Genomic DNA, 12171 nt, shown 5'->3' with positions numbered 1-12171 from the left:
GCAGGTTTTTGGCTGGTGTTTATACATCCCCAAACAGAGGTGAAAAATATCTACACAACATTTTTTTTTTTTTTGATAAGGAGGGAAGTATATAAGGCCTGGCAGCTTCAGTACCTTTTCACACAGAGTGGAATGAAGAATCTGATGGAAAAAATTATGAATTATTACACTGAACAGAAGGATTTTACTGGCTGTGAAATGTTCTGGTTTCAGGAGACAACAGAACATTTCCACTTTAAGTACTTAGTTATCAGCTTTAGCTTGGACCAAATGAACAAATAATTCATTTGGATTAGTGTGGAATATTAAAACCTCTTTCAAATATTTGAAGTTACAGTTTAATACTAAAATTCTGGATTTTTTTTTTTTACTATTCTCTTGTTCTCTATTGTTATTAATTTTCTATTTTCCAAGTTTTACTGTAATGATTTCTTTATGATGGCTTATAAGACCTTCCAAAATCTCCGACGGCAATTTAATTTGTGCTCCAGCCAGCACTGTTCGCTGTCTCTTTTGATAAATTCCGAAGCTTTATTACATGAGCAGGACAATCAATACCCTCGCTGAGGAAAACAGCATGTTAAAACTTCACTCTGAGCCTGAAAAATCTACCAACTGCTCATGTGAGACAACATTTCACTGCCTTATACCTAAAACTACGAATGTATTGATGTCTAGGGTAACATATATAAACCTACGAAGTGACATTCGTCTTGAGGCATTTTATAAATAAACTAAAGATCACTTTTAATTGAAGGTACACCTTTTTATTCAAGCATATTTATCTGTAACTGTACTGTTAGCAATGCTATACATGTGACAACCACCCCGCCTTTTTTTTCTTCAAAGGCCACATTATTGTGGCACTTCATTATTATTCATTCAGTGGAGCATGGACAAAACTGCAGTGGGTAGGCCTTTTAGAGCCACAAGTGACTCTTTCTCCTTGTACACCTTCCCCACTGACTTGCTGCATTCACACAATTTGTCTCACTTACTGTAACAATAGACAACAACCAGACTCCCTAATCACTTTGCTGGTTTGACAGAAAAAGGTAAATTAGACTCCCTCTAGTTTTTGCTCCCTGCCAAACAGCTAGTTCTTTGTCTCTTATTAAAAAGTCATTGTTGCTGCTGGGGGAAATGTGAAACACTTCATGTGCACAACTGAATTTTTTTCTATTTTTTTTCCCCAGGAATGGGTTACCTAATTCAGAGCAATTACAGAAGTTCTGTAAAACTGGATATGAAAAGATTCCTGTTTTGTTATATCGAGTGTCAATTGAGACAGCGTTCACAGCGCCTCTATGAGATTGTCATGTATTATTATCTTTTCAAAACACTCAAACTCAGTCGGGCTCAGAAGAAAAGAAACAAAAAAGATGCAATGGCTGCAGAGACAGAAAAGACCAGCTAAATAAATAAAATGCGAAGGAACTGAAGTGAAATGGGGAGCATTAACAAAGTGAAAGGAGTTAAAGATTATGAGGGAGAAAATAAGGAAGAAAGACGGGAGAGAATGGGAGACAAAGTGGTGCAGAGAAAGAAGAAAGAGCCAGATTGGGTTGTTGTACGAAGCTCCACTTGACTCTGTGATGTTCGGCGAGTTTTGACAGCTCCTCTAGTTCAGCACTCTCCTACCTGACACTTCAATACCGCCAACTGCTGGTCTATGAGCGTCTTCGTGTGTGTGTTTGTTCACGCTCATGGTTTGAGACAGAGAGGGAGAGAGAGAGAGAGAGAGGGAGGAAGGGAAACAGAGATTGTTTGGGGACAATTCCTGCGACTTTCCATGCTTCCCCGTCAACTTTGCGTGCGGATGCCCCTGTGAGCATGTGCATGTGGATGCGCATCTTAACCGCCACCAAAACCTAATTCTGTTCCTTAATTCAAAGCAGAATCGAGTTGAGCTGACATACGCAGCAGGGGTAAACGGGGAACGGGAGGGTTTGTGTGTGTGTGTGTGTGTGTGTGTGTGTGTGAGAGGGAGTGCATGTGTACGTATGTGACAGCAACCCCCCTGTGGTGAGACCTAATTTAAAGTGGGGAGATGAACACAGCTCCACAGTGAGAAGCAACCCCTGACAAGAAAAGAGACAGACACACACGCACACGCGCGCACGCACAAACACACGCACACACACACATAGCAGAAATAAAAGACAATGAGCCAGAGAGAGAGGAAGTTACCTTATGAGTGAGAGCGGGAAACCCTGTTGGTGCCTCTTTAAGGTACAAAAATCAAAATGAGGTGTTACACTCTGCCCCTGGCTCGTGTGTGTGCGTGTGTGTGCGTGTGTGTGTGTGTGTGTGTGTGTGTGTGTGTGTGTGTGTGTGTGTGTGTGTGTGTGTGTGTGTGTGTTTCTCCTATGACTCACCGGGTTGAGCAGCACTGTGAGAAACAGCTCTCCCCCACGGATGCTTTTGTCCAGTTCTTTAGGTCCGCCAGGGTATTCCTTATAGTAGATGGTGTGAGTAAACAAGCCACATGTCTGACGAGGCAGCACCTACAAAAAAGACACACACAGAGACGTACAATAAAGCTGTCAGCCGATATTGCTTTTCCAATTTTTTTGATTTCAACTAAAGTAACCAAAGTGCAGTGATCAATTCTCTAAATCCACTTTATAGGTTGGAAGGGGGCGTGAGTCGATCCCGAGGGGATCCTGACATGTGACCAGACCACAGCAGGGCAAACGCGTATCGACAGACGGTCACATGCGCACCTGTGGGCAATTCAAAGTCACCAAAAGCCCGGATGTCCAGTACAGGGACTGGGGAGGAAATCTGAGTAAATGGTAAATGGACTTCTCTTACACTGCACATTTTTACCACTTCAGCAGTTCCACTGTCACATTTACCTGTTCACACACCGATGGAGACGGCTCCCAAGGAAGATGTTTGAGCAAATGGACTTTAGTGTCGCACACAAGGACATGTACACAGAAAGAAAAGGCGAGATGGGATGTCGAACTACCCACTTTTGGTAGGGTGCTCAAGTATAAGTATATTAATTTTTTTTTCTTAATAATGTGTTTTTATCAATTGTAATGTAAAATTCATCAATTAACAGAACACACAAAATAATAAGGAAGTTATATTTGATTCTTCCACCGTCTTGCTGTTATTCAAGAAGAAAACATTTAAAATTGTCCGCTGAAAGAACTTGAAACAGCCAGAAGGCATGTCCATGTCAGATCTACTTTTTCAGCTTTTATGCATGAAATATATTTCAGAGCTTGTACTTTTTTTTTTACTGCCCTGATGGAAACGTTCAATCATTTGTACTGTTTTTTTCATTCACCTTTCAGATAATGTGTACTTTTGCTCCTCTCCTAAAGCAACAATGAAGAACAAGCTGCTTCTCACATTCTGAGCAAACAGTCACAAATTTGCAAATTTAACTTCGGTTGACAAAAATTTCCCTACAGGTTTCCTTCTCAGATCATAAAAGGAACTAAACTAATTTTACCACATGCGTAACAATAATTTTAAATCCCTATCACAGCACACTGATGCATAAAATCTATAGAATTCCCCTCGAAGCAGCACATAAAATGATCCCAGTGATGCAACGATTAGAAATTCAAATGAAACTACAACAGCTGGTTGTATACAAGCTTTTCGCAAGCGATGATTATTCATCTATTTCCAGTACAAAGTAGGCACAAAGGTAGGCTTAAAATAACCAAAGACATTCAAATGTGAATGATGTAAGTGTGGGAAGTTGGTGAGGTGAAACGTGCGGCCCGTTTGCGCGGCAGCATCCTAATACGACGCACAGACAGCGGCGCGGGTTAGAAATTCACCGGAGCTGTGTCGTACAGCATATGGCAAAGTCACCTGTAGCCACAGATGGCGGAGTCATTTTGCTGCAGAGTGTAACGGACCGTTTTCACGAGTGGCATTCTGATGTGTCACGGGATAAATAAACACCGGTGTAATAATTAGCATTCAGCGACAGCTCTGTTGCTTTTGGCTGGTCCATATCCAGTGATTTGGTGTTGTGCATACATCCTCAAATCACCATGATGGAGCAATTATCAATTATGATTTGCTATATCCATGTCTGCTTTGAAAAAGTTTGCTGAAGTGAAAAGGCGCATCAGGTCCTAAAACTGCTGTCCACTCCGGACGACTACCACACAGGTGCACAGCTGCTATTTTCATGCTATTACCCAGTACAAGGCGTGATTTGTACAAGTGATTATTGAAATCTTCCAGAAGCACTTTTCAGCCTTTTTTTTTTTTAACCTGCACCGAAGCATGTTAGTGACGAGCTGTCGACTGAAGCAGGAGGAGATGATTACTGTTATTTCTGCCAGGAACACATACACCATGCACACTTAGCCACAAAAAAAAATCCCAAAATATCACCACACCCTGTAAGAGCTACAAAACATGTTGTTTATACAGATTGTCTCTGTCATCATTAATTCAATAGCAATAAATGTTTTGCTTTAAGACCTAATATTTGAGGACTGGAATTAGCCTTGATTGTTACACTTGTTTTTATATGTAATTACAGCCTTTATTAAAATGTAAACATACGTTTTAACAAATTTATGCAATTAAAACAGCAAAGATGACACCAGAACCATATAAACAACCATGAAAGACTAATGGGCTGTTAGCAAGTAGTGCTTAACAGCTGATAAATTAAATGGCTTTTTATTAGTTCATTAAATGATAAGAAGAGAGGAGAAGAGAAGAGAAGAGAAGAGAAGAGAAGAGAAGAGAAGAGAAGAGAAGAGAAGAGAAGGGGATCTTTATAGCAAACTCCTTGTGGAGCACTTCTCTGTGTGAAATAGAGAGTAAAGGCTGGAAGCGCAGATATTGGTTTATCTATAAAACACTGCAGAATCATTCACACTCAGACACACACACACACACGCACGCACGCACACAAAAGAGTGAGAGAGAAAGAGAGAGAGAAAGGAAACGATGGAAAGAGGGAGTGAGAGAGAAGGCCACCACAGCCACAGACACTCAGCACTATTTCACCAAACCAATTATCCACAGAGCTATAGCTCAAACTGATATAGTACATTTTAAAAAGGAATACACACACACACACACACACACACACACACACACACACACACACACACACACACACACACAAACACACAAACAAGTATGTGTGTGTACACATTCACACACACACACACACACAGACACACACACACACTCTCACTGCACAAGCCCATATCTCAGTCTGATTTGTTCTGATACTGTGGGTCCAGTGGGTGGCTCTCAATCTGCTGACAGAGACACACAAACACCAATTTTACAGCCTTAAGACAACTTCCTGTCCTCCTCTGAACAAACAAAGATGGAGCGCGCTGCAGAGAAGAAAGAGATTAATCGACAGAAATTGCAAGAAAGAAAAAAAAAACGGAAGCGAACAAATGTGAAAGGTAAGAAAACGGGGAGGACGTGAACCTTGGTGAAGTGACGTGATGGTTAAATATAAATAAATAAATAAATATGGTGCTACGAAAGCCACACACTTAAATCGCCAGCAAAAATGGCTCTCAGAAGAAAAAGCAAAATGAGATGCTTCCCTGAGCTAAGTTTTGATTCTGATTTTCTTTTCTCTGCTTCTCCCATTTGCTCTTCAGTCAGTGCAGTATGCAGTGTCCTGGAGCAAAAGATGGGCCGTTTTCACATTCCCTGCGTTGGAAAAACTTTCTGCATTTTATTCAATAGAATCTGAACGAACAATGTCACCCCAAGGTCGTCTTAATGGCTGCTGTTTCACATTCAGGTGAACCACATGTGTTTCTGTCAGCAAGCTTGATCAGGACTGAGACATTTGATTGTAAACTCAAGAGTATAAAATAAATAAAGTTAACTGTTTTAACCACAGTTTCTGAAATGATCTTATGGGTCTCACATGCAGTTCATTCTTCATTTTAAATTTAAACTGCGGTCTGCTGTTCCTTTTGTTTTCGGTGGTACAGTGGGACATGGTGTAAATTAATTATCTGCAACGTATACAGGAGACCGCTTAGATCACCAGCAGCAGCGTCATGATTCACAGATCCGAGGTCCAGCTGAGCCTCCCGTGGGGGATCTGATCATACAGTTTTCCTCGCCATCTAAAGTGGCTGCAGCAGGGCGTCCTCTCGGGAGAGCGTTTTCTCTCCGGTCTGCAGCCTGACTTTGAGACAGCAAGCCACTAATAGTCTATACTCCGCCAAATTAAATGCATAATGTCCTTCTTTTTTAACTAATGTGAACAAACTATTGAACTGGAAAAATACAAATGAACTTTACTGTGCTGAAAAAAGTAGTGATAGGCTGCTATATTCAGTAAAAGACAACAGAGTGTCAATTATAATCAAATGAAGTGATTTTGGAGTGACAGTTTCTTTTCTATTTGGAGTCAGTACCTTCTCTGCTGATTTCTCAGACATTTCTAAAGACTTTTCATTATTCCTCGCATGCAATTCTTTCATCACTCTCTGCTGTTCTTGGTGTTTTTTTAATTAAACGCCGCAAAGCATTGAAAATCTGCCTTTGTGTGCTGACATATTTTCGCGAATTCGACGATTCGCTGATGCCTCTCGATACCTCACTATTGATATTGTATAACAACACATTATAGCCTGTCAAAAAGTGAGCTTGTTATTGTGCTGAGAGGAAGAAGGATTAGGTGGCTGTCTTTTATGATGCTGTGACAAGATGTCAAGAAATAAAAGCTAACTTCTCGGACTGATTAGAAAATTGACACAGCTGTCTGTTCAAATTGTTTGCTCAAGACCCAAATATGGCAGAACAACTTGGACGGGTAATTTTGGTGTCAGATGTGATTGGTTTCTTATTCAATAAGGGAACAGTTTTGCATGTTGACAAAGGGCCTGAATGACAAGTGAATGAAGAAGAGGAGGTGGAGGAGAGACAGAGGGAGGGAAAAAAAAAAAGAAAAAGACAACTTGCTTTAGTGAAACGGGTGACAAAAGTTTTATTCTCCAGCCGTCTGGAGCTGTGGCCGATGATTATTTTAATAAGAAAAAAAGTCTAAAAATGCTCTCATGACAAGATCTGTACTCTAACACGCATCCTGTGTTGGTACAATATACACAAAAGAAGAAGTTTGCCACTTAAGCTGCATTAGGAAGCCATTAAACGTTAAATTAAAGTGGAGCCGAGCCTGCCGCGGCGGAGACAAGGTCAAAGAATTCATATCACATAAATGCCAACACAAACACGTACAGGAGGTTACAAACCATGCACGGCACCATTGATTTTCTGTTTAAGACCGCAAAAACAATCAGCACACAATTTACTATTCAGCAAACACTTATATGAACGGGCAGGCACGAGTCGGCAGCAAGATAATAGGATAAGAGCAGTTATTTAACGTCTCCAAACAGAATCTTATAAACAAATTATAGTCAGCATTTGAGCCAGCTTTGACTAATCTGTTCTACAAATTTATAATTCATTGTTTTAATTTCAGCTAAATGAATTCAGCAAATATTTTTTTTCCCCTTAGGGGTAAAAAAGATATTATGTAATATGTGCGGTTTGATTCGTGTGCCCGATTCAAACGTGAATAAAAACATGCCAGAAATTCATCAGAGGACACAGTGTGGTTGTGATATTTATCGCTTTTATCTGGACAACCTGACTCACCCTGTGTTGTCAGACAACAACACATCTGTGCTTTGTCTGCCCGGCCGTTTTTGTAAAATATGTCTGCGTGCGGCACAGACACTCTGACTTGTATCAAAGAAATACCCACAACAAACAGCTGTGGAACAACTGGCTAAATGAATACACCGACTTGCCTGACAAGATAAAAATAGTTGATAAAAAAAAACAAAAACACCACAGTAGACTGACAAAATAATAAAAAAAAAAAAATGTGGAAATGTGTCTGTTCCAGGCATTTGTCTGCACAGAAAGCTGAGACATAAATAGATTTCTAGACATGAAAATATTAATACCTGTGTCTTTGCACATTCGTCAACCATTATATTATGACCACATGCCAAACACCATGTAGGTTCCCCCAGATCCAAACTAGGACCTACAATGTTTTCTGACACTTCTCTATCAGAGCCCAAATTAACTTCTGTTGGATTGGATCAGATGGACCAGTCTTCACTCAGCACCTATGATTTGACTTGCCATTTAATTCCATTTTTCTGTCTTTGTTCAACGCTGTTTGGATCCTTCAATTGATGAATTTACATACATCTCCATTCATGTGTATCGTGAATCGCTGAGACAACAGGAGCCTTCTCGGCTCAAACCTTTACCAAACTCAGGGCATTGGGTCTGCAGCGTACGGAATTGTTTTCTGGAAAACACCAGAGATTACTTTGAATTTAAATCTGACACAACTGCATCACACTTGACCAAAATCTCAGCTCAGGTCAACCCAACTATGGCCAGAGTCGAATCGCAAACAGTCCCAAATGAGCTTTGTTTCTGTGGAATTAAGTCGGCCGGCTCTGCAGACACCATTATTACTGGTGTCGCTTTCCATTTGGTCTGTTGTTGGGAGGCGGATATGGGAGATGATTGGTTTGCAACACAGAGAAGTGCTTGCTTTATTGGTTAAAATGTTTTGCCACTTACAGGTCAAAACCATGCCTATATTTTCAAAGAGCAGCAGTGGAAGGAGTTTTATTATTATTATTATTATTATGATGATTATTATTATTATTTTTAATTGCAGCCTTTACGATCAGCAAACCGCGGTTGGCCTTACCATGATGTTGTTGTGGATGAAGCCCTTGCGGTAGCGGGCGGGTTTGAGGTGGGGGTACTCCTCGGTGCTGGTCACCCTGATGTTCCACACCCGTCTCCAGGCCTCGTACAGCTGCAGGTGCACCGGGTACACGCCGGAGTGGTGGGGCGCCACGGCGTAGCCCATGTCCACGGGGATGCTGTGCTCCTGGACGGCAGGGGGCACAGACAGAGATACCATCAGGGTTATATACATAAACACAAAAACCATGGCACCTTTACAACTTCCAGACAAAGCACATAAACACACGCAGAGCCCGGCAGTCTGACCTTGTAGGAGACGTACATGGTTTGTGCTGCATTTGTTATGATGTTGGCCTTCGGGTTGGAAATTAAAAAAATATATAGTTTGTGCGAGGTGTGTGCGTATGTGTGTGAGTGTGAGGGTGGGTGCATCCCCGAAGACTGATGGTGTTGTCCTTTGCTCTGACACACACCTACACACACTGTCAAAGCCAAACATCAGCAGTTGGGGGAATGAGGGAGTGAGATATGTATGTGTGTGTACAACAGAGGTTAGCGATCACGCTTTATGTTCACGTTCACCTTCAACAACATGCACCGAGCCCCCCACCACCGTCCTCCCCCTGTTGTATGACTGACACGGCAATATTCCTAAACCATCATCACCCACAAACACACACACACACACACACACACACACACACGCCCATAAAACACTGTAAAATAAAGTGCAGGGCAGAGAGCAGAGCAGAACAGAGCAACAAAGGCACTCAACCTTGTGGACTTCAGATTAACCAGGAGAGATTAAGCAGGGCTCAGGTGTGCCTGTGAAAATAAATGCACCTTTGCCAACAGGTCATTTGCATTCTGTTCATTTGTCAGTGGTAAAACTATGTTTTTGCACTGCTGCAGCATGTGTCAGGTTTCAATTACACTGAATTAATATTCACAGGCCAGTGATTTTACCCCTGATTATTTACTTCACGACAACATCGATGATATTGGCAACGTGCATTTTTTTTCTACATGACTTACTGATGGAAACTGTACCTAAATCCAAGACATCAAATCTGATTCCTGATATTTTCTGGATTTTTGATTTTGGATGTGGCTTTTGACAGCAACTTAAAGCGATACTTCAACATTTTGGCAAATTGGCCCATTTAGCGCAATTCATTAGTCATTTCGAGCAGCATACTTACTTTTTTTTGTGAGGGCGAGCTGTTGTTTATTCAGAGGTGAGTCGGGGAAGGTTTTCGGGACGGACACAATGGAAGTGGACGGTATTTTGGTTCCCCCTCGTCAAACTCATTAAATACACAATCCAACAACCCCAAAACACTTTGGTGGGCAAATTATAATCCGCACATTCACTACGCTGTGGAACACCAACAAATAATATTGTAGCGTTACGACACTAGAGCAAATACTGGGACCTACTTTTTCTTTTGAAATCACTACGCCCAGACAAGTAGTTCCGTCTTAGCAATCTTCGCATAAACAACTCAATCTGGTGATTTTGCATTAATATTTCACAGCGTAGTGAATGTGCGGATTATAATTTGCCCACCAAAGTGTTTTGGGGTTGTTGGATTGTGTATTTGATGAGTTTGACGAGGGGGAACAAAAATACCATCCACTTCCATTGTGTCCGTCCCGAAAACCTTCCCCGACTCACCTCTGAATAAACAACAGCTTGCCCTCACAAAAAAAGTAAGTATACTGTTCGAAATGACTAATGAATTGCGCTAAATGGGCCAATTTGCCAAAATGTTGAAGTATCGCTTTAAAATGGTAAGTATAGTTCTAAGCCATTAATAGGTAACGTACTGTATTATTTTACAGCGTGTCTAAATGAGTGGGGCTCTTCAATGAGTATTACCTTAATTTACTTCCAAAAAACAACACAACAATATGGGATGTTTGCAAATAGATGTTTCTCACTCAGAACACTTGAATGATGTTATTGCTTGTCATTGTTGTTATTTAGCAAAATTCCAAAGAGCTCTCAGAACTCTTCCACACAAATTAACCAAAAATGTGAAATTTGATGAAAGCACACAAGAAAAGGTGGAATGGAAAAATAAACGAATTGTTCTGGGGCTGTAGCGGAGCCAGAGTGGGGGCAAGGGGGCAGTCGCCCCAGGGCCCACAAGGTCATAGGGCCCTGTTTCATGTTATGTGTTCACATTTACTCGTAAATAAATTATAATAAAATGTGCAGTGTGTGCGAGAAGGTATACGCATATGACTGTGGGTTCCAATTTGCAAATTTTTACATTACGACTGTCCATGAATGCATCAGAGCTGTAAGTCAGCGCTGATTGGCTGTGCAGCATGAACGAGGCTTTTCTTTTGCACTTGATCTGAACTCTTTGGAGAGAAGTTAAACAATATGCTAAACACTATGCTAGCTGCTAGTGGTACTTCCCAAACCTAACATCGGAGCCATTGGTGAGTCAGTGAAACCTTCAAAAATATTATCCTTATCAGAATGCTGCTCTCAACTATAAGAGACCACCGAGTCAATTTTTTTTTCCTGATATACGTGAATTCCAAAAGATATAGATAGCTGTGTCTATATCTATCTAAACAGATTATGTAATTTTTGACCAGCTCTGTTCATTTTATATTGAAGCTGTATCAAAGAAGGTACAGATTTAGCCAGTGAGTTTTTAATCTGAGTTTTCAGCACCATGGACAACGGACACTCTGAGATTGACAGCTGTCAGGTTGCATTTGTTTGTGTGTGTGTGTGTGTGTGTGTGTGTGTGTGTGTGTGTGTGTGTGTGTGTGTATTTGTTCTTCAGAACAAGTTTGTGAACTGGTTTGTGACTTTATTCTGCTTTCGGAGGCATATAGGTTTGATTGGCTCAATAAAAGTGAGCATTAGTGTGTTGTTTGATGGTAGCATGAGGTATTGTTTGAATGGTAAAATTACTATCATAAGGGCCCGTCAAGAATGCTCCGCCCCCTCTGCACTGAGACTCAAGCTCCGCCTCTGTTCTGGGGTTTAAACAAAGCCTTTTCAGAAAATAAATTCTCATTCAAGATATGACTCAAGCCAAAAGTGTAAAATGTAATGAGTTGATGTTTATATGCATATAAAAGTGCATCAGTCAATAAGAACTCCTATAATGTTGAAGTTATATTATTTTAATAATAATAATACATTTTACTTGTAAAGCACTTTATTTTAACTGCCTTATAACTGCTTAATGAGAAACAACTGCTTTATATTTTAATGGACATAGTTTCAACTGTTGCATTGTTCTTAACTGATCACTGAGTTTCTGAGGTTGATATTTCTCTACAGGTGTTCCACATTTGAGCAAAATATCATCTGCTTTTCTCAAAAATCACACCATTTCTTATTGTCAACAGAAGACGGTTTTAATACTCTGATAATAATCCTCAGAAATCTGTACAGAGGAATGTTCA

General features: G+C 40.7%; 1 protein-coding gene across 3 annotated transcripts in view; it reads right to left on the bottom strand.

The window, feature by feature from the left end:
- The window catches only part of ndst3 (N-deacetylase/N-sulfotransferase (heparan glucosaminyl) 3), a 44412-nt gene that overhangs the window by 17018 nt on the left and 15223 nt on the right, over window positions 1–12171 (bottom strand). For all 3 annotated transcript variants that reach the window (XM_030093759.1, XM_030093761.1, XM_030093760.1), the window contains exons 5-6: window positions 8729–8914; window positions 2379–2507 (exon numbers count right to left, since the gene is read on the bottom strand). In XM_030093759.1, the coding sequence (XP_029949619.1) occupies window positions 2379–2507; window positions 8729–8914 (315 nt within the window). The remainder of the gene's footprint in view (window positions 1–2378; window positions 2508–8728; window positions 8915–12171) is intronic.

This window comes from Salarias fasciatus, chromosome 6 (assembly GCF_902148845.1).
Source record: "Salarias fasciatus chromosome 6, fSalaFa1.1, whole genome shotgun sequence".
Lineage (NCBI taxonomy): Eukaryota > Metazoa > Chordata > Actinopteri > Blenniiformes > Blenniidae > Salarias > Salarias fasciatus.
The sequence above is the reverse complement of the archived record's forward strand: the minus strand, read 5'-3'. Positions and strand labels throughout refer to the sequence as shown.